Source organism: Ictalurus furcatus, chromosome 9 (assembly GCF_023375685.1).
Source record: "Ictalurus furcatus strain D&B chromosome 9, Billie_1.0, whole genome shotgun sequence".
NCBI classification, from domain to species: Eukaryota; Metazoa; Chordata; class Actinopteri; order Siluriformes; family Ictaluridae; genus Ictalurus; species Ictalurus furcatus.
Genome location: NC_071263.1, coordinates 25,551,730 through 25,574,470, shown reverse-complemented (window position 1 = coordinate 25,574,470; position 22,741 = coordinate 25,551,730). Strand labels below are relative to the sequence as shown.

The 22,741-nt window shown below is 40.6% G+C and overlaps 1 protein-coding gene across 3 annotated transcripts in view; it reads left to right on the top strand.

Annotated features, from left to right (window-relative positions):
* The first annotated feature begins 11,110 nt into the window (after positions 1-11,110).
* The window catches only part of abhd12 (abhydrolase domain containing 12, lysophospholipase), a 29,664-nt gene continuing 18,033 nt past the window's right edge, over positions 11,111-22,741 (top strand). Inside the window, exons 1-2 of one of the 3 annotated variants that reach the window (XM_053632092.1) lie at positions 11,111-11,183; positions 12,126-12,276. In XM_053632092.1, coding sequence (XP_053488067.1) covers positions 12,143-12,276 — 134 coding nt within the window. In that variant the 5' untranslated portion in view covers positions 11,111-11,183; positions 12,126-12,142. Of the gene's footprint in view, positions 11,184-11,203; positions 12,277-22,741 lie in introns of those variants that run through there. The other 2 variants (XM_053632093.1, XM_053632090.1) reach the window with 2 other exon arrangements.

Genomic DNA, 22,741 nt, shown 5'->3' with positions numbered 1-22,741 from the left:
TTATCTATCTATCTATCTATCTATTTATTTATTTATTTATTTTGTGGAATCCACGCCAGCTTAATTGTACCAGTAAAGCAAAAGGAGGACAAACCAAATACTAAGAGAATGAAATTTTGTTGAGAATTTAACCCACTTAACTCTCCTTAAACACACTATAGAATAAATGACTGAACAATAAGCTGAGCTTTAGGGGTTAAAATAAATTTTACAACTTGCATTACTAGACATATATATATATATATATATATATATTTGACATTTTATTAGTACACCTGGGTGACCAGGAACATGAAATTTTTCAACCATGACTTCCTGTTTCACAGGGGTATAAATATGAGGCAACACATAGGCCAAATTCCATTAGTCATTCATAACAATGGGTAAGAACAAGGATTATAGCTGTGATGTGCAGCAAAAGCTTGTTTAGCTTCACAAAATGGGAAGTGTCTATAAGAAAATAGCAGAAGTATTGAAAATGCCCATTTCCATCATCAGGGCAATAATTAAGAAGTTCCAGTCAACTGGAAATGTTATGAATCAATCTGGAATTGGACGTGTGTCTATATCGTCTCAACGCACCGTGAAGAGGACGGTTCGAGTGGCCGAAAAATCTCCAAGGATCACAGCTGGAGAATTGCAGAAGTTAGTTGTGTCTTGGGGTCAGAAAGTCTCCAAAACTACAATCCGAAGTCACCTACATCACCACAAGTTGTTTGGAAGGGTTTCAAGATAAAAGCCTCTACTCTTATCCAAAAACAAACTCGAGCGTCTTCAGTTTGCCAGACACTACTGGATCTTCAAAGGGGATCGGGTTCTACGGTCGGGTTCTATTTTAGTTATGAAACCAAAATAGAGCTTTTTGGTAATAAACACCAGAGGTGGTTTTGGCACACACAGAGAGGTAGCCATATGGAAAAGTACCTCAAGTACCTTTGACGGTTAAGGCTCTGGGTCGTGGGGTTCAAGCCCCAGCACTGCCAAGCTGCCACTGTTGGGCCCTTGAGCAAGGCCCTTAACGCTCTCTGCTCCAGGGGCGCTGTATCATGGCCGACCCTGCACTCCGACCCCAACTTCCTAACATGCCGGGATATGCGAAGAAAAGAATTTCACTGTGCATATGTATATGTGACCAATAAAGACTCGTTATCATTATCATGCCCACGGTTAAATATGGTGGTGGATCTTTAATGTTTTGGGGCTGTTTTTCTGCCAGAGGACCTGGATATTTTGTTAGGATACATGGCATCATGGACTCTATCAAATATCAACAGATATTAAATGAAAACCTGACTGCATCTGCCAGAAAGCTGAAAATGGGCCGTGGTTGGATCAGGACAATGATCCAAAACATCAAAATCAACACAAAAATGGTTTAATGACCACAAAATCAAGGTCCCCTGACCTGAACCCGATAGAAAAGCTGTGGGGTGAACTGAAGAGGAGAGTCCACCAGCGTGGACCTCGAAATGTGAAGGATCTGGAGAGATTCTGTATGGAGGAACGCTCTCAGATCCCTCGCCATGTATTCTCCAACCTCATCAGGCATTGTAGGAGAAGACTCAGAGCTGTTATCATGGCAAAGGGAGGTAGCACAAAGTATTGACTGAAAGAGTGCCAATATTTGTTCCACACCTATATTTAACAAAGATAAATATTTTTTTGATAAACCTGTGTTTTGTTTGCAATTGTTTGATATCCATGAGAGCAGAGTATATATATATATATATATATATATATATATATATATATATATATATATATATATATATATATATATATATATATTTTGTGAATTAAATGTGCAGTTTGTTGTGTTTTAAATTCTTAATAAACCTGTAATAATTATATTTATTTATATTATATTTTGTGATTGCTTAAGGTGGAATTACTGGTTACTGGTAAGTACTGGCTTTAATAAATGAAGTGATTAAGTGATTTTGATGCAGCACAATATCCATAGTTTTTGGTTCCAGTGATCAGCTCCCGGTTTTATGTAGTTTGTTAGTGTATGTTTAAATCTCATTCTGAGATTCATTATCTTTGTTTCAGGCTTCTTCTACAGAGGGGGTTGGAGGACAGTTAAGGTTTTGAATGTTTTCACTACAATACACCATGCAAGCAGCAGGGGGCTCTAAACATTACAAACTGATCCGGTGTTTCTCAACCCCAGTCCTCAGGCCCTGCTCCCGGAATGTTTTAGATGTCTCCCTAACACACTAACAAGCTGATGAGTTGAAAAAGGTGTTTTAATTAATGAGACATCTAAAACATCCTTACCACAGTTAAAGACTGACCTGTATTGAATTAGTCATGATGGCAATGCCACAGTTTCTCAAAACACTCAGACAATTTATGGGGGACCTCAGAGAGGTCAGAACACCTACAGGACAAAATAAAAACTGCTTATTGCAGGAAATCAGTCAACAAACGACATATTATACAACCCTACTCCACTTTCTAGCAGTACATTCTGTACGTAGCAGTATGTTCCATTCTGCCTGTGGAACGGAAATCGACTTATCGGACGTTTTCAATCGGTATAAACAAATGAATTCTTTTATAGTCACAAGTCTGTTATAAGATGAGTCAGGATGCTGTTGGGTTTCTGTGTGTAGAGTATCGTGACTCTGTATTTATCTGAGGGGAGGGGGTGTGAGCCCCCTGCTGGGCAAACAGTTCACACCTCTCCACAATAACACTGGTACAGAGATAAATCAGACAGCACAACTAAAGCTTTTTTGATAGTAAAACACTGTTTATAACTGCCACAATAAAATTATAACTTTAAAACCTAGTGGTCTACGTAAGGAAAGAAATACTTATGAAAATCTGCAATTCATATGAGCCATAAACCACTACTGAGCATGACATCACAAATAAATTCAATGCTGAACACAGGCACCCCCAAAACAGGTCTCTTTTTTTTTTGGCGTCAGTAAAAACGATCCTGTGCTTTAGTAATAAACAGAACAGAAGAGTTAATCAGTCTGGGGATTTTCTCCATCACACTACCCTTTAAAAACGCCTTTAAAAACCTCAAAATACAATAACCTCCAAGCTGCTGGTCGTTTTATCAGTATGTGTAATAACACAACATAACTTTCTGCTTGTGAACGATGAAAATACTTTGTTCGCCGACTCATCTCGGTTCTCTCTGTGCTAATGAAACGCTTGAATGTGTGCAGTAATTAGCATCAAAGTGAAGCACCCTTGCTCAAGGCTCCAGCGGGACGATTCAATTTACACAATCGATGCAGGCGGCTCTGTTATTTTAACAGAGGACACAGTGGAGGACCACTCGACCTCCAAACAGGACAGCGTTGGCTGTGTGTGTATGCTCGGTTCAGCGTGGTTTAGAGGTGTGTGTGTGTGTGTATGTGGGGGGGGGGGGGGGCTATGCAAGACAAGAGAGATGAGATCACCACATCAACAGCAACTGGGTCTTGTTGCTATGCAACAGCAAGTGGCTCTGCCCACACACAACTCTGTCCACTAATAGCATCATGGCCTGCCCGAGTAGGCGCTTAACACACTCACAGCTTTATTAACTAATCCTGAAATGAGTCAGTTTTCCCTTTTTAACAGTAGGCCAAACTGCTTAAAGCAGTAATTTGGACAGAAATTTAATTAGCACAATTCACACCGTACCTTTAATGTAGCTGATCGGCCAGGATATATTTGGTGATTGAAGTGTGCTTTAGTACTGTACTGTAGCTACGAGGCTAATGTAGCGAACAAGTAAGAAAAGACATACCGTCTTCACACACTCACCTTGTTCAGAATCCCAGATTGATGTAGTTTCTGGAAGAAGGTTCCAGAGCTAAAAACAGCAGCAGCTCTGAATTAAAGCCCATACAGTGGTGTCATGCCACATGACTAAGCCCTATGACTGTACCAGGCACAATACTTTACGCTACAGTTATTTAAAGTGCACCTATTATAGTTTTTTTTTATGGTTCATTATGGTACCTATTATCAAATATCACCTTTCATGTAGTGTGTTATAGAGCTGTTTGTGAATATAAAAAGTCTGCAAGGTTTCAAAAATCAAAGCGCACGACAAACTGAAGTATTGACTCCCAAAAGAAGGAACCGATTCTGAACAGCTGAAACGACTCGTTAGTGATTCCAGACTTTACTTCCTGTACTAACCTGTACAAACGTAGGTTTGTAACAAAAACCCTCGGCTCTGGTCTTCATCGGCTGCTCGCCGACAGCGGTAGACCAATCACGACAGACTGGGACTTCTGACCAATCAGAGCAGAGTATGCGCTCTGAAAGGAGGAGTTTAGAATGAATCTTTTAGAACGGCTCATTGAACGAGTCGTATGTGACACTAGGGGGAAAAGGTAGTGCTGCGGTTTAAATTACGAGCACGTTAAAGTGTTTTTTGACCTCGGATGCATGTAAATCTATTGTATGAGACCTTTAAAACAAAATTAGGCACGTTTCAAAACCGTAATAGATGCATTTTAACATCTTTAAGGTTTTTATTGGTATGAAACAATTTAGACAGATATCTGGCTATCTTATTATGTGCTGTAGCTTATTAGCATGTTTTACATTAGTACATCATGTTTCATAAATATTGTCTAGTCACCGAATACCTTAGTTAACTCTTTTTACCAGAGGGGAGTGCCCGTGTTCAGCACTGCATTTATTTGTGATGTCATACTCCACAGTAGTGGTTTATGGCTCATATGAATTGCAGTTTTTCATAAGTATTTCTTTCCTTACGTAGACTACTAGGTTTCAAAGTTATAATTTTATTGTGGCAGTTATAAACAGTGTTTTTACTATCAAAAAAGCTTTAGTTGTGCTGTCTGATTTATCTCTGTACCAGTGTTATTGTGGAGAGGTGTGAACTGTTTGCCCAGCCGGGGGCTCACACCCCCTCCCCTCAGATAAATACAGAGTCACGATACTCTACACACAGAAACCCAACAGCATCCTGACTCATCTTATAACAGACTTGCAGCTATAAAATAATTCATTTGTTTATACCGATTGAAAACGTCCGATAAGTCAATTTCCATTTCACCGACAGAATGGAACACCAGTGTACAGCTAGAACGGGTTCATATTAGAGTGAGTAATAAAGATTTACCTCTTGACTCCTGCTTGCTGCTGTGTTATGTGTTTAAGAATGAATCGTCTGCTGGAAATCTAACTTAAAAACGCTGTTTTTAGTTAAATTAATGCTGCAGATCCTGCAGATCCCCAGCCTACTTCTACCTCATTCATAAAGAAGGTAGCACCTAACTGGCCAATTTAGAAGAAACCCTTTAATAAATAGGCATGTTAATCCTAATATCAATAGTCCTATTTTCCCCCAAAAATAGGATTAAAAATGATTCCCAGAGCACTAGAAGCAGCTCCTAAACCTAGAACGTTACAGATAGTCCAAAGGACTCCTATGCCATTAAGACTGAATCACAAAAAAATCCAAAAACGGCTGCTGTGGGTGATTAACGGTGAGGTTTTCCAATGAAGTTTTCAGCTCCATCTGTTCTCTAAAAGACTGCAGCGAAAATTCAGCAGTCACAATGTTCAGGTTGACCAGACAAATTCAAATTGTCAAATTCATTTCCCCAGAAAGCTTCTTTTGAGGCATTTTATACAGTGTAAAGTGACTAAGATAATAATGAGTGAAGTGAGGAAGTGGCAAAAAAATATTTTAATACGTCACTTTGTCAATATCTAATTTTCCCTTTGCAAGTGTATAATTAAAAAAAAAAAAAAAAAAAAAAAAACAACCCAGGGGTGTTTTTCTCTCTCGCTCTCGGTCAAGCTACACATGCTACTTGCTACTTCTGAGATACCAGTGATCCTGACCCCTTCTGCTCCCCAGACCTGCCTGATCCATCATGATGCCCTACTTCTGGTTGGTGTTCTCACTACTTGAAAACCACTCACTGCTGCTAAGCATGGCTCCACATGGACAGATAGACTTAGAAACCATGAAGATGGCTTTGGACTGGAGTTGATAAGAACAGTTTTGCTACGATGGCTTAGAAGTACAATTGCTATGATAGCTTTAGGACTGCAAATTGCCACGAACACTCAAGATTTGCACTCAAGTCTCCATCAGTGAACAGTTGATAACTCCAACAAAATCGACTTCACGTTAAAACTATAAGGAATTTCCTGGTTACACAGTTGCACTTTTTGACTATATAGCACACAGTTATAGAAGGGAATTATTTATAATTGCAGTATCCGGTGTCCCTTTAGAGTCTGGTTCCTCTCAAGGTTTCTTCATCATTTCGTCCCAGGGAGTTTTCCATTCCCGCCCTCACCTCTGGCTTGTTCATTAGGAAGACATGTATATCTGTAACGTATACATTTCTGGAAAGCTGCTTTGTGACAGTCAATACGTTTACATGGGCAACAATAATCCAATATTAACCCGATTAAGACGATACTCTGATTAATAAACTAGCATGTAAACAGCAATTTTTAATTACCTTAATCTGATTAAAGTCATACTCGAATAAACACAAATAGAATTAAGACGTGTGGAGTATTCCTGTTTTAGTCGCATTATGGACGTGTATTACAGACATGTGAACACCTTAATCACATTATTAACGTCGTGTGAGAGTTGTCACCGCATTTAGAGACAGTACATGATCACACACGGCAGCGCTCAACCGTTTTACGGCAAACAAGAGAGCACGGCTTCGTTCCAAACCGCTTACTTACCTACTATAGGCCTGTAGTAGGAGAAATACATGTATCTCGGATACTATATAGAAGGTAAGTACGCGGTTTGGGACGCAGCCCACGGCTTCAAGCAGTCGTCTATTAGCACGTACAGCACGACAAATAATTAACCGCACTTGAAGCGTTCGTAAAAAAAATTAAATAAAAACACACAAAACTGTATACGGTTCCATAACGAAGACCGATGTCGATATGTGAAATTCTGGAGGGACGTCGGACGGCGTGGCGCGGTGACGTAATGACGTGTGCTGTTAATCTAATTATGTTCTACAACATGTAAAACGGGAACGTGAAAGGAATATTCTAAAAGCGACTCATGTAAACACCTTAATCAGAATATTGTCTTATTCAGAGTAAGGTCAATAATGAGATTACTGCTGTCCATGTAAACGTAGTCGATGTCCGTTGTTAAAAGCACTATACAAATAAAACCAAATTGAAAACTGACTTGAATCGAAAAAAGGTATGTGCTCTGTTGCTACAAGTGGCTGTAGTCAGGGTTGACGGATTGATCTTAGTCACCTTCCACTGTATAAACAAGACGGATTACGACAGTTCACTCAGAAATTAGCTTCTTTCTTTTTTTTTTCATCACATAGGACTGTAAAATGGCATTTGGGTGGGAAAATTTGAAGACGTTATAGCAAATGGGACAGAATTGAATCTGTTACTAATGTGTGGTCAATAAGAACTTTCAAGTTGTAAAAAGAAGTTAATGAGGAAATGAATCAATGCTTTGTTTGAGAGTGTTTGTTGTTGGACATAAAATGTAGCGCAATGCTACACACCTTATTACATTCCATTAAAAGTAATAGTGCGTTGAACGGAGCTTCAGTGTCTCTGGTTTCAGCGTGGCGGTTCCATGCTGTGTCCTCGGGTTTGTTTTCACGGATGTCTTTGGAAGCTTAAAGGACTCTGCAATGAGACGTTGTCAAGCATGAACTGACCGCTCTAATTACTGAAATTAGGGAGCTGTGAAAGAGAGAACGAGAGAGGGATGACTGATCAGCTCTGATGATGGCCCTCCTCCCTGCATGCCATGTATTTTAATTCCGTTTTTAATGCTATAAAACGCTTGTGGTTTACTGCTCTGATGGATATTGTGAGCGCTGATGGTTGGGATGAGCAGAAAGTCACTGCGAGCACAAATGCACTCGCGTTAGCATCGGCGCGAAAATGCCAGCACGTCTTTTCAACGTCTTATTTCCGCTGCGTTGATTACAGGGTGGGTGTTCGATTAAATGAACATGAAAACAAAGAACGGGCAATCAGCACTTCATAGAGCAGGGACAGAATAATGAGAGAGCTCACACACGTGCGTGTGCATGGAGTCTTTTGAAATGACACTCATGCGCGTGACACATTAGGCAGGGCTTGCACTTTGGGCCGAGATATGACGCCTAGTGGCATAATCTTAATATGTAAATGAGTGCGGACTGGTGTCGACACAAAAGCCAGCACCACGCCTGTCAGGGAAACAGAAGGAAACACGTCACGCTCGTACAATGCCAGCTGTCAGCGGGGAAAGGAGAGGAGAGAATCGGCATTGAACACGGATGATGCATTCTCAGTTTAAGTGCTGTATCAGAGAAAGTCGCTGAAAGCGAGTGAAACCGCAGAATTTTTGGATTCAAAATATCCAGTCTTACGATTAGCATTCAAATCCTAAATTGGGTTGACACTGCAATTACAGAATAACAAAATTGTTGTTTAAGACTTCAAAACAGATTTCTGTTTTTACATTTTCTCTACTGCTTATCCTACAAAGTAGGGGGAACATCCTGGACGGGTGCCAACCCTTCACAGGGCACAATCGCACACACAGTCACACACTACAGACAGTTTAGAGATGCCAACCAGCCTACAACTAATGCATTTCGACTGGAGGGAGGAAACCAGAGTACCTGGAGGAAACCGGCGAAGCACGTGCAAAATTCAGTGCACGCAAGGCGGAGGTGGGATTCAAACCCCCAACCCCGAGGTGTGATGCAAACATAGTAACTACTAAGCCACCGAGCCTCCTACGAATTGCAATATGTTTAATCCATCCTCCATCCATCCATCTTCTATACCGCTTATCCTTTTAGGGTCGTGGGGAACCTGGAGCCTATCCCAGGGAGGATGGGGCACAAGCCGAGGTACACGCTGGACAGGGTGCCAGTCCATCACAGGGCACAATCACATACACATTCACACACCCATTCATACACTACGGACACTTTGGACATGCCAATCAGCCTACCGTGCATACGTTATTTATCATTATCATCGATACCTGTTATGAACACAGTACGAAAGATCTTATAGTTTGTTGAGGCAGTCTAAAAGAAACCCTAGATGCTAATATATAACATATACGATCAGCACATTTACTGATAATTTGCCTATTCATGTGTATTCATAAGGGTAAAAGTGTAGACTTGGCTTTTTAGCTATCTTTAATACTTTATTGTGCAATTAAACCCCAAATACTCTGAAAATCTGCCAATATATCATTAATAAATTGTTGCCTGGTTTTCCCTGACTCGCATTACCACCAACCCTTCACCACCCTAAAGTTCTTTACTTTCCCACCACATTTAATTACCAACAATTATCATTTCTGTTTATCATTACAGTTAAGTTTGTAGAACATTCCCAAAAAAGTTCCTGTCATCACTTTTACATTATAGCAGCTGTAAATAGCCGTTATCTCACCAGCCTCACTGTTTACTCTGTTGAACTTAAGAAGATGAAAAATCCAGCTTGTCCCGTTACAGGGAAACTGCAAAGCACAAACTTCTCTGTCCTGAAGACTTTCCCATGGCAGAAAACTTAAACTTAGAGTTGTTACAAAGCTCTGACACTGGAGACTCCTTCCATAAAAAAATACAAAATAATAATTAAACATGACCTCACAGAAAACTTGACTGATTTTCCTGGCTAAATACCACCTTGCAGCTAAAACCATTGTCAGAACTTCTGTCACAGAAAATTAATCAACAACTTCTGACCAATCAGAACCAAGAACGGAGACAACAGCGCTGTGGTGTAATATTCATTCGCTTGCCAGAAGCCATCCCAGCAAGAGACACCATTTTGTAGGACAAATACGCAATGTTGAAATGTCTGAAACCTGTTGCCCTGCTGCTTATTCAAGCCTTAGCAGAAACATGCTGATTCATTGCTTAAGGTCAGGAAATCCCGAAATAAACTAAGATAAGATAACATGTACCTTTATTGATCCCCCATAGGGGAAATAAACCAGCTGTCTTCAGCATTTTTGACATCACCAGTAGAAACTGTGGAACTGTAGAAACCACATTAGGTGCACACACATTTGACATTTTCCAGTGTTGCTCCAACTCTTCATGTGACGAATATACAAATATGATGAGAGGAAATGTTGGATTCACAAATGGTTCTTTATTTCTTAAATAAACTGTAAACCTAAATTATTATCATCTGTATTTGTTTCAGCAAGACTTATCTAGTTCTTGCTGGAACAAAAAAAACCCCAAAACAATAGAAACCCTCATAGAATTTGTAATGGTTTTAATGGTTATAATAGGAATTTTATTGGTTTTAATGGAAACTGTAATGCTCCCTGTGGGTCTCTACTGGTAATTTGTTGCCTTCTATTGGTGGTATATTATGTCTAGTATACCATTAATGACCTATGTTCATAATACGTCCTACTACGTAATGGAAAACATTTGGTAATAGTTTTAATGGTTAACAGCTGATGGTTTGTAATGGTAATTGTAGTAGAAACCATTAGAATTTCTGTAATGGTTTCTATTGTTTTTTTTCAGCAGGGGTACACTCTAGTGCAAAAGTGTAGTTTAATGTGTTACAACGCAAAAAGGTTAAATGCTGCCCTCTAGTGCCTGTAAAACAGCACAGCAATACAATGAATCAAATAATCATACACTGTAGCTACAAGTAATACAATATCTGCTGTGTTTATATTTTTGTTATGTTTTTAATAAATAAATAAATAAATAAATAAATTATGCCCAGCACAACAATATACATACTCATGCAATAAAAGATCTAACTAAGTTTAACATGGTACATTTGATTTACTAATGAATATGTTGATTATAGCCCAGCAGAGATTTTGGGGGGGAAAGGCTGGATATTGAGATATTTCGAGGTAAAATTTCGTTTTATCACAGCTGTTGGGGGGGGCACGTTGTAACATTGAAGTGTTTGAAAAAGTGTTTGAATCCCAAACAACGTACTGCTTTATGCACAGTGCACTAGATAGGGTAGACAAACCATTACGTCGCTCCCTATGTAGGGCACTAGTGTAGTGAGACGGAAGCCGTTTGATATTCAGCACCTGCTCAGTAAAACCTGCCTCAGGACCGCGTTAGTGACAGAAACTGTCATGGGAAAAGAAACTGTGGAACAACTTGTTGGACAGGATTTTAAAAGGTCCCATGAAGTCGAAACAAAATGAGCACCAGGTTTGTTCGTTTCTCTGTGACACTTATATTCTCTTTAAGCGTTATAAAATAAGATATATAAATATATTAAACGAAACGTCATACTAAACCGGTCGTAGTTATTCTATCAGATAAAGATAACAGAGAACCTATGAATTAGATATAAGATAACGTTAGTTAGCTAATAGTTTTTAATTAAACGGGGGAGAACTTGTCGCTAAATATGAATAATATTTCATTTATTCAGTTAAGGCTCGGTGACTATTCACTAAAGCACTTAAGGTGGCACTTGGATGTTAAGAATGTTCGCTAACTGTATAAAGTAATGTTGTTGTATAGCAATAAATGTGCGTCGTTAGCTGCCTAGCATCAATTAAAACGACAAATTAAACTGCTAAACATGTTAACGAAATTTTAAACCAAATCCGGAAATAGTTCAAAACACATTCCGTCTGATTTACCTATAAGTTTTTTCCCACCTGTATTCATATCGCATATAGAATCACAGCGCAGGAGGTGTGGTTTGCCACAAAACGAGTGGGTTCGCAAGATCACGCTGCTAAGTTACCATTGCCAAGATGGCTGCCGCAGGTCGTCTCTGATTGGCTGTTGCGGGAACCTGGGGGAAAGGTTGCCTGTCTCCTATTGGTTGTTCTGGAAGCGTGGGCGAAAGGTTGCGCGTCGTTGATTGGCTGCCCGGTAAAACCTACGGGGAAAGGTTGCATTGATCAGCTGCTCTCTGCAGATATCTCACTTTCTGAAAACAATGTAGAAGTGCTGAAGAAACACAGAGGAGGAAAGGAAACGTTTGCGCTGTCGGACTTTTGGGTGAAGCTCCGGGTCAGAATCGCCACCTGTCTTCTTTATTAAGAGAGAAAACGGACTGGATCAGGCTGCTTCATCTTTTCCAACAACTCGTATCGTTTAATCGCATGTCATATTCTCTTTTCCGCATCTGCTCAGTTCCTGGCGTTTCAGCGATGCGAAGGCGGAATAACTCTCCCCTCGAAGAGCATGAAAGCTCCCTCACGCTGCAGAACCGGGGGACGGATCTGACAGACGACGGAGACAGGAGCACAGAGACGGAGAGAGCCATGAGGCGAAAATACCGGAGGTAAGAAATGCACGACGCAGCCCCTAAACGCGATTAATCGCCCGATTATTCGGTCCAGTGCTCCGTGTAGGCGCCTTTTAAAAGAGTCGTGATGCTGACTAGTGTGTCGCTGGATGTCGGATTGCATCACATTTGTTGTTGCCTTCATCGACCTTAAGTTTTCATCAGACAGTAATATTTCAGTTCAACCATTCGTTCAGCTCCAGCGAATCAGTAGTGGTTCGATTCGAATCAGCCGGTTCTGACTGAGCCAAGCCGTTTGTACAGTATGCTGTCCAGGGTCTAGCTGATAAAAACTTGTTCATGTTGTACTCTTAAGTCTGCCTGGTATTTGGATAACGACTTCAGAAGTCGGCACTGTGAGGACTTGTAATCCTGTTAATCTCATTTAGTTTAACGAATCAAATTCAGTAGGCAGGAACAACCGGAAGTCCTGAGCAACTGAATCTTTGAATCTTTTTCAGTAAAGCTGAACATCATGCACTCTCAAAACAAAGCCAAAAAAATAAATAAATGCTGGAGGTTTAAGGTACAAACTCTTGCCACAAGTTTTTTTATTATTATTATTTTTTTTTAGACCTTTTAGTTCGACATAATTGTAGAGGAATGTTATAACGAAACATAATTGGACCTTAAGATGGACTTATTGATGCATTGTTTGTACTTCAGAGAACAAATCGTTATTTCTGACAGTGCAGATAGGACTGCATATATTTGCACGATGAAGTAAAGACACAAAGTAGGAATATATCGATTAATATGCGATTAGACATTTTCTGATTCTGCCCACTGATATTAGGCCACCAACAGATGAAATGAGATGAGAGAGTGGCTTGGTACATCTATCATAGTTTTAAAAAATGGGAAAAAGCAGGATTGGTGCTGCCCTAGGTCTGAAGAGTACATCTTTACAGATCTGAGTGAAATTCAGATGAAATGTTATTAGACTCTTTTTTTTTTTTAAATTATCATGTGCAAACACAATGTGCTACATTATAAACTTTGTTAGAAGAGGATAATCATCATGAATCCATACATTTACATGTATGGCATTTTCAGACGCCCTTATCCACTTACATTTATCTCATTTATACAACTGAGCAATTGAGGGTTAAGGGCCTTGCCCAAGGGACCAACAGTGGTAGCTTGGCAGTCTTGGGGCTTGAACGGCTGTCCTGATCAGTAACCCAGAGCCTTTAACCACTGAGCCCTCCCCTGAGCCACCAATGCATTTCCCATACTGCACTTGAACTCTGCTTGATTTAGGTAGCTAAACAGCTTGCTGTACATCCTTACGTTTATTTTAGCTGCTGCTTTTTAGCCGAGTCATTTAAGATTCCTGGCAACCAAAACATGGGGCCTGGTAGCACACTGGATCTTGAACTTACCCAGTAGGCTAGTTAATACATTTTATAATTTGTCCACCTCATGAGTGAGACAACTAATGAAAACTACTTTGTGCTAAGACTACTTTCAACCGAATCTCTTGGCTTGTTTACGCATTAATCTGCCATTGAATTATAGCCTCTTTAGGAGAGAGTTTCTTCTCTCTAATCTGTCTGTAAATAGATCTCTGAGGACTAGAGCGCTGTGAAAGCTTAACAAACACTCCTGTGTGCTTAGAGTTTGATCAGCAGTAGAACTGTAGATTAAGTTTATTCTCTAAAATAAAATCCTCTGAACCACATCATCTTGCAGAATCAGAGACTCTCTCTCTCTGATGCGTCTGATTTATCTCATCGATTAATTGTCAAGACCTTTTATGATGTAGAAAGTGAAGAAACTATTCATTTCTGCATCGTTGTGGCCTGCTAGGACTGGAATTAACATTTCCGAACAATGTTCCTCAAATCTGTGTGTTAAACACAGTCTCATGAGCTCTGTTTTGCAGGCTGTGCTTTTTATTTCTGCGTTCGTTATCTTCATCAGGTCCGCTTTACTGAGTAGTTATGAAACTGTGGAAAAAATGGTTCCACATATGCTAAAGGGTTAGGAAGTTTGGTAAATGGTCTGCACTTATATTATGCTTTTTTTAAATTTATTTTTTATTTTTAAAACCTTTGCAGTTTTACAAAGCGCTTTACACTGTATCTAATTCACCCATTCTCTCTCTCTCTCTCTCACACAAACACAGTCACTCACTCACTCACTACACTCTCACCAATGCCTGCAGAGAAGGTGCTAGCTTGCAATTGAGAGCAACTTGGGGTTCAGTGTCTTGCCCAAGGACACTTTAGCATGTGGAGACATGTGGGCCGGGAATCGAACCGCCGACCCTACGGTTAGTGGACAACCCGCTCTACCACCTGAGCCACAGCCGCCCCACTCGTACATTTATTAGTCACAAATACAGAAACACGAAAAGGACAAACCTTTACCAAGTATGTAGAAATCACTTGCGCAAGGACAACACGGAGCTGGTAGTCAATAAATTATTAGATAATTAAATTATACCAGTAGTCTAAAACATTTGGTGGATTGCATCCAAACATTTATTTTCTCTTTTTCGTCGTCATTCCAAATATCCAGAACACCTGGATCAGTTTCCTGCAGCACTATTCAATACAATTCTCCCTGCAGTTCTCGCCTGGTTTCCCACTGACGCTAAGCCTGGCCAGTACCTGGATGGGACACCTCCTGGGGAAATCTGAGGTTGCTACTGGAAGTGATATTACTGAGGTCAGCAGGGGGCGCTCACCCTGTGGTCTGTGTGGGGCCTAACGCCCCAGTATAGTGACGTGGACACTATACTGTAGAAACAGCACCATCTTTCGGATGAGACGTTAAACCGAGGTCCTGACTCTCTGTGGTCATTAAACATCAGGACACTTATCATAAAAGAGTAGGGGTATAACCCCGGTGTCCTGGTGAAATTCCTCCATTGGCCTTTCTCTGTCAAGGCCCCCTAATAATCCCCATCTCTGAATTGGCTACATACATTGGTGTTCTGGCGCAATATGGCTGCTGTTGCATCATCCAGGTGGTTCCACTGTTCACTAAAGGAGACTTGAGTGCAAAATTGTGTGTGGTAATTGCAGTCGTAAGGCCATAGCAGCAACCATAGTTCCAGCACTACAGCACAACTGTTCATGTGAAATTGAGGTCCAAAACCACGTCCTTGGTACTTCAAGCAGCACCATCCTCGGCAATCTCCAGACTGCACTGCTTGGGGCCGTCCTCAGTAGCAGAATGTATCCTCCAGTTGATGAGAACTCCATCCAGAGATAGGTAAAGAGAGGGAGAGATTGTTGGGTATGATTACTATCCCGTAATGGATAAGACGGTGTACTTAGCGTAAAAGAAACTCTCTTCATGGTAAGCTTGAGTGAACATATGTTTTCAGCCTAGACTTAAACACTGAGACTGTGTCTGAGTCCCGAACACTAATTGGAAGGCTGTTCCATAACTGTGGGGCTTTATAAGAGAAAGCTCTTCCCCCTGCTGTTGCCCTCACTATTCGAGGTAGCAACAAATAGTCTGCACCTTTTGATCTAAGTAGGCTTGGCGGATCATAAAAGACCAAAAGTTCGCTCAGGTACTGTGGCGCGAGACCGTTTAGTGCTTTAGAGGTCAATAGCAGTTCTTTATAATCAATGGGAAATTTTACTGGGAGCCAGTGCAGTGTTGATAAGATAGAAGTGATGTGGTCATATCTTCTGGTTCTAGTAAGGACTCTTGCAGCTGCATTCTGGACTAGCTGGAGTTTGTTAAGGCTCCTACTGGAACATCCAGACAGTAAGGCATTACAGTAGTCCAACCTAGAGGTGATGAAAGCATGAACTAATATTTCTGCATCATGTAGTGACAATATATTTCTTATCTTAGCAATATTTCTGGGATGAAAGAAGGCTATCCTAGTAATATTATCTACACGAGCATCAAATGAAAGATTTTCTAGCCTATCGAGGAGAATAGATGGATCAAAAGCTGCAGTCAAGCAGCACAAGCAAGGAGACACAACCCTGATCAGAGGCCAGCAGTAGCGCGACACCTCTGGCTCGGTTTAACAGCTCGCACGTTCAGAAAGATCTGCTCCCATTCTAAATTGCACGTCATGTTGTTTTCACTTCCTGCACTTGAGTTGATTTGGAGTCACATCACTTTCTCATTGTAAATGAACCGCTCTAGAGTTTACTTGGAACTGGACCGAGACCACGTCGCTGGTTTGTAGTTTTGAAGATGGGGGAAAAAATCGCAGTTCCCACTTTTAAAAGGAACACCTTTTTGTAATATTTGGCAGCACATTCCAGCAGCTGTCAATAAAATATCTGATCTCCCATGCTGTAAACAGGAAGAAAAGACAAATGATCTGGAGCAGCATCCAGCCAATCAGGACAAGGAGGGATCTGTACTTGCCCATCAGTCATGTTGCCTGTCAAGTCAGAAAGCACCATAGCTTGTGCTTGTGTGTGTGTGTGTGTGTGTGTGTTGGAGGAGTAGCTTTGAAGGGGAGACTGAATGGAGGCCAGATTTTTTAAATCTTTTATTTTTATTTAATTATTTCTTTTTTTAACTTGTGCCAGTTTTCCTCAATTATAGAAGGTAGAAAGACACTCATTGTCTTGCAGATGTGTGCAAAGGAAAGAAAATGCTTTCTCCTGTAGAGACAATGTAGTAAGTGGATTGGAAGAGAGAGGGTGAGTGAGAGAGACTTTCTATTTTTGTTGCAGGGGATAAGAGAGAGAGTGTGTGAGCATGACAGTGGGTCTTTTTCCGCCCTGGCAATATGGCCGCCTGAGCTCAGCGTGCAGACACTGCACAATCAGCAGAAACACTCCTGAATGTAGAAGAACAGACTTCTCGTCTTGCTTAACTGAGAGAAAAGAAGCTCGTGCCATGGTTTCTGTTCATGTTCGAGCTTTGTGCTTCGTAAGCACAATGCTAAACCTGAACTGCTGATTACAGAGTTATATGACTCCGACTATAAAACACGTTACTGACTCATTGGTCTGGCCCTATAGTGTTATGAAAATGGTGGTTCTTCCACAGTAGGCACTGATTAAAGCTGACTAAAGAATCAGTGTGTCATGATTTACATTTGAACAGAGGGATTGCTCACTGCAGGACCTGTCCCCCTTTTTCTATCCGTTTTGGATTAAAGTCATTATACACCGATCACCCATAACGTTATTATCTTGTTACAATGGTACCTATCAAAGGGTGGGTTATATTAGACTGCAGTTCTCAAAGTTGATGTATTGGAAGCAGGAAAAATGGGCAAACAAGGATCTGGGTGACTTGGACAAGGGCCAAATTGTGATGGCTAGACTGCTGGGTCAGAGCATGTCCAAAACGGCAGGTCTTGAGGGGTGTTCCTGGTATGCAGTGGTTAGTACCTACCAAAAGTGGTCCAAAGAAGGACCACTAGTGAACCAGTGACAGGGTCACGGGCACCTAAGGCTCATTGATGCGCACGGGGAGTGAAGGATGCCACCTTCAGAGGTCTTGTGGAGTCCATACCTCAACAGGACAGAGCTGTTTTGGTGGCACAAGGGGGACCTATGCAATATTAGGCAGGTAGGTTTAATGTCCCCTATGCTGGTCACTAGGGATGTCACAATACCAAAAATCTAGTAGTCGTTGCCAATACCACCAAAAGTACACGATACTCGATACCAAAGTCGATACCACGGTGTGGTTTAAAAAATTAAAAATAAAATGAAAAAGTCCTGGAGGACATCCTCCTCTGGCTAATATTGGCAAAAAAGAGAGAGGGAGTGAGAGGGATATTTTAATTATCAAACACTGTCTGACAATGACTAATAAAACAGTGCTAAGTGCTAATAACAAGTGCTAAGGTGCACTCCTAAGCATGCATGCGCACACACACACACACCCCTTATACTCGGAATGCAAGCATTAGTTTAAATTCTCTGATATGGTGGCAGGACAGAAAGATTTATTAAAAGCATGAACATGTGAATAATTATTAATGACATTAGGCTACATTTAGCTGACAGGACACGGGCTGAATGGCGATGCGTGGTGGCCCATTAGGAGGTAGTTTATAACACTGCAATGTGTTCGCGTCGTTAACAAATAACTGGCTCTCGCAAACATTACATGGAGCATAATGTTAGCTGGTTCCATGGCAACAATGCTGGCTGCCTCAAACAAACATAATATAGGACCTGTCTTTCAGGTGCTTCGCCAAATTCCAGGTGTTTCCTTGTTTCGTTTGAAACGAACGATGGCATCCGTTGCACACCGACAACCGAAGCTACCTTTCCTCTCAAATAGCATTCCTCTCTCTACCTCTCAACGAGTTGGCGGAGCTAAACTTCTGTAGTTTTTCCCGTGTGCTTGTTGGCGTTTTTCTTCTTCACCACTTGTGGACCGACTAAAACACTTGTGCGTATTTGCTGCTCCCATCAGGTCCGAAAGAATTGCAACCTCGGTACCTTCAAAAACGCTACTGCAGAAAAACGAATACCGTCACGTTTTAAGAATGTCGGTACCGACTTGGTACCGAAGTATCTGTTCTCGTGACATCCCTACGGTCACTAGTAGAGATATAACGGTACGAAAATTTCATATCACGATTATCTTTACCAAAACTATCACGGTATTGTTAAATGTAGAAAAAGTACTGATACAAACTCCGGCTTCTTTCATATCTCACGCCCAGTCCTTTCATACAAATACAACTGGTGCCATCGTGCTTCTCTGTTCTAGTTCTCGATTGTATTGAAAATGAATTCAGAGGACTTTAGTATTCGTATTGGACGTTTGTTTTGTAGACGGCAATGGATTATAAAATAATAAAGACAATAAAAACATTCATCTCGATTCACTATTTCATGTCCCCGTAATTATTTGAAAAGCGGTGTATTAGTGGTATAAATGTACATTATCCCTTAAATGTCACACTTATTTGTTACTGTCTTGTTTGAAATTGTTCGTTTGTCTTGGCTCATAGCCATGCACTCGATATGAACTTTCTCTTCGTGGAAGCTTGCGTTTGTTACAAGTAAGAGAAGAAATTTGTTCAATATTTTGTGTCCAACTATTTACTTTTCCACATCTCATGCATTGAGCTAAAAGTTATCTTGCCTTGCATTCACTATAAAGTGATGGATGGTTGTCATGAAGATGAGTCAGCAGATTGGACGCGTTGTCCCCTTTCGCAGCGACTTTCTTCTGGCGAGCTCTGCAGACAGGGCTATCTTCTATTAAGTTTCCCTCAGCATTTTGATCAAATCCAAAATATGACAACACTTCGGATTTAGTCCTCTTGGAAGGTTGGAAAATCTCCCGAGCGCCGTCACTGCCTTCCGCCATGTTCTCACACTCAAAAAAAACAATAACGCTGCATGCTGCGCCCACGTCAGACTCATGCTAGATGTGTGTGGACGGCATTTATATTAATAAAATAAATAAATGCTGTTGGTATCCATATGGAATTTATTATTATTATTATTATTATTATTATTATTATTATTATTTACAGGCTGCAGAAAAGTAGAAAACCCCTGCTTTAAAAGGTGATGACAATGTACACTGTGTTAGGAGCTTACATGTTACTATTTCACTGAAATATGACCTCACAAAATTTCCCCTGAGAATGTCTGCTTAAATAAGGCATTCTTGATACTTCAAGAATATTGAATCATAAGGACAATACATTTTTTCAGTCATCAATAATAATAAGAAATAATAATAATAAATACCCTTGATATTAGAGTCTGAACTTTGGGACCTATGATGACTAATAGCTAACAAAGATCCAGTGAATATTAGCGTGTCTCCGTATTTTAGGAGCTGTAGTGTAAGTTGTTACTGTAATGTACTACCGTAGTTTCACCGTAGCCTGAACTGAAACATGAGCCGAGTGTTATTCTGTACCCGCTGTAATCGAACCCGCTGTTATTCACAAAAGGTCCCGGTGTGAAGTAGTGACACACGGCAGGTAAAGTTCACTTTAACCCAGTCCAATTCAGGAAACTCAAACGACTATAGCACCAGCTGTCTCTAAGGGTATACCGTGATCAGGAAATAGTAATAGCACTTTAACGTTATTATGCGTGTATTGCTTATTTCTAGGTGCAATAAGTGAAGATGAAATAAGTTGTGTGAGATTATAGTCTAGAATCTGTACTTTCGCATTATGAAATTCCTTGTTTGGTTCCCATGAACTTGACTTTCACTGAAGGTTCTAAATGCCATTTCTGCCTTGTTTAATGAGCTGATAAATCCGATCTACCACAGCATTTCTCGAATCTGATTGGTCGGAAGATATAACAATAGTTTCAGCTGTAAGTCACAGGTTTATATTAATGCACTCATGTATTGTTTCTATTGAGACAATTTCACCGGGACTGATTGTTGCCCAAGTTAAACTTTCAAAGTTCTTTCTCATTCTTTCTCATTCATTCCAACCAGCCAGCTGTCCATCATATGACTGGTACCAACCAGTTTAGGGTAAAGTCTAATATGTGCATTGCCTGAGACGCATGAAGCCAGCCAACTGCATCTTTTTGAACTGCTGCTCATGCTCCATCATAGGGCAGCGTAACACCCTCGGGGGGAGGCTTTATTTGCCATCTTGTGCTCACAGATGCCCATGATTGGCTAGCGACACTGTGATTTACAGGGGAGAGAGGGTATAACATCTCTTGACTCTCGCACACACACACACACGTACTAATTTTTGTGCACCAAAACAGAGAGAGTCTTGTTTATATTCAAATTTTGTACTTGAATCTCAGCATATGGTAAATGGTCTGCACTTATATAGCGCCTTTTAACCTTAGCAGTTAAAGGTGCTAGCCTGCCATCGGGAGCAACTTTGGGTTCAGTGTTTTGCCCAAGGGCAATTAGGTATGTGGAGGCATGTGGGCTGGGGATCGAATCGCCAACCCTGCGATTGGTGGACAACCTGCTCTACCACCTGAGCCACAGCTGCCCACAACACCATGATGGTTTTATACCTGGCCGAGTCCGGAAAAAAACTGGTGAACCAATAAAGATGCCATTTCATATTTATTACAGATTCTCCCTGACTTTGTCCAACACCGCATTCAAAATGCTCAACCGCTTATGGTTGTCTACTTGGCGATTTATTTTCATGTGTACTTCCTAAGGCAGACCTTCTGCATAAGAACTCCACATTTTATCATAGGAGTATGATAGTACACATTATCACTCAAAAACGCACAAGAATGTTTTTATCCCCCAATAAAATTGGCACATAGGCCAATTAACATGTGAATCTGAAGTGATTGACAGTTGCACAGGTGTTTTTAACCCTCTACTAATAACTGAACCTCTGGAAGCCCTGCCCAATTCCCCACAGCATTTTAGTCACTGCAGGACACTATCAAACAGTGAGGGTGAGCATGTTCCAGAAGAAACTGGAGTGTGCTTGCGTAGGGTTGTACAGTAATCACGAAGCGCTTTGACAGCTGCTGCTCAACTGTTTTAGTTAAGATTTAGACTCTAGATAAAATTACATGCCCACTTTCTTATTAATTGCTAGTTATTTCCTAGAATAACAATGGGGGAAATAAGTATTGAACGTGTTAACATTTGTTTTCAGTAAATATATTTCCAGTGAGGCTATTCACATAAAATTTTCACCAGACTTTGGTATTGACTCAAGAAATCTGGAAATATAAAGAATTCACAGCATTAAAGTCAATAAATAAAGTTATATGTAATAAAGTGGAATGACACAGGGAAAAAAAGTATTCAGTATTTATTTCCGTGTGTGTGCGTGTTCCTGAGATATCTGTAATGTTGTTTGTTGTCAATGTAGAGACTTAGAAGTTAGTTTATTACTATTATACTATTATCTCTCCCTACTTTGAATGCGGATCCACTGGTTGTTACTTTTGTTCTCTAATTGTTCTGCAGTGTTAGATCGTGAAGCTCTTCATCGCTGCACGCTGAGTCACACCCCCCCCATCTCCCCGGAGTGAACTCCAGACCTGAGAGACATCTCCATGTTACTGATTTAGCATCTTATTTCAGTTCTTCCTATTCCCCGTGAGGACGGGTCGTTATAGCTCAGGCAATGAGCCTTCACAATGAGTGCTGCATTTGTAACTGCTAGAGCAGGAAGGAGAAAGGAGTTTAACCTAAAGATGCAATTACTAGGCCCGTCAAGATAACTTTTATTCAGATGTATTGGTGAAGATGAGTATTTCTGAAGAGATACTCTGATGTGTATGTGCGGACCAGTCTGTCTATGGTTCCTTTTCAAAACGTATGAAGATATTATAAAATATAAAGACCTTTTGGGTGTGGTACTATATGGTTTTGTATGTAGTCACAGGTCACCTGGAAATCAGTCGTTAGAACTCCATAAAATTTTAATTGGTTTGATAAAACCGCCTGACGGACAGTGTGCTCCAGTGTTGTGCTTTTCAACATGCTATTGTTATATGTGGCTACACTCGGAGGTCGGTCAGAGGTCATGCAATCGCGCATAGCTCAGTTTTTGGAGATGAACTCATGAGTGTTT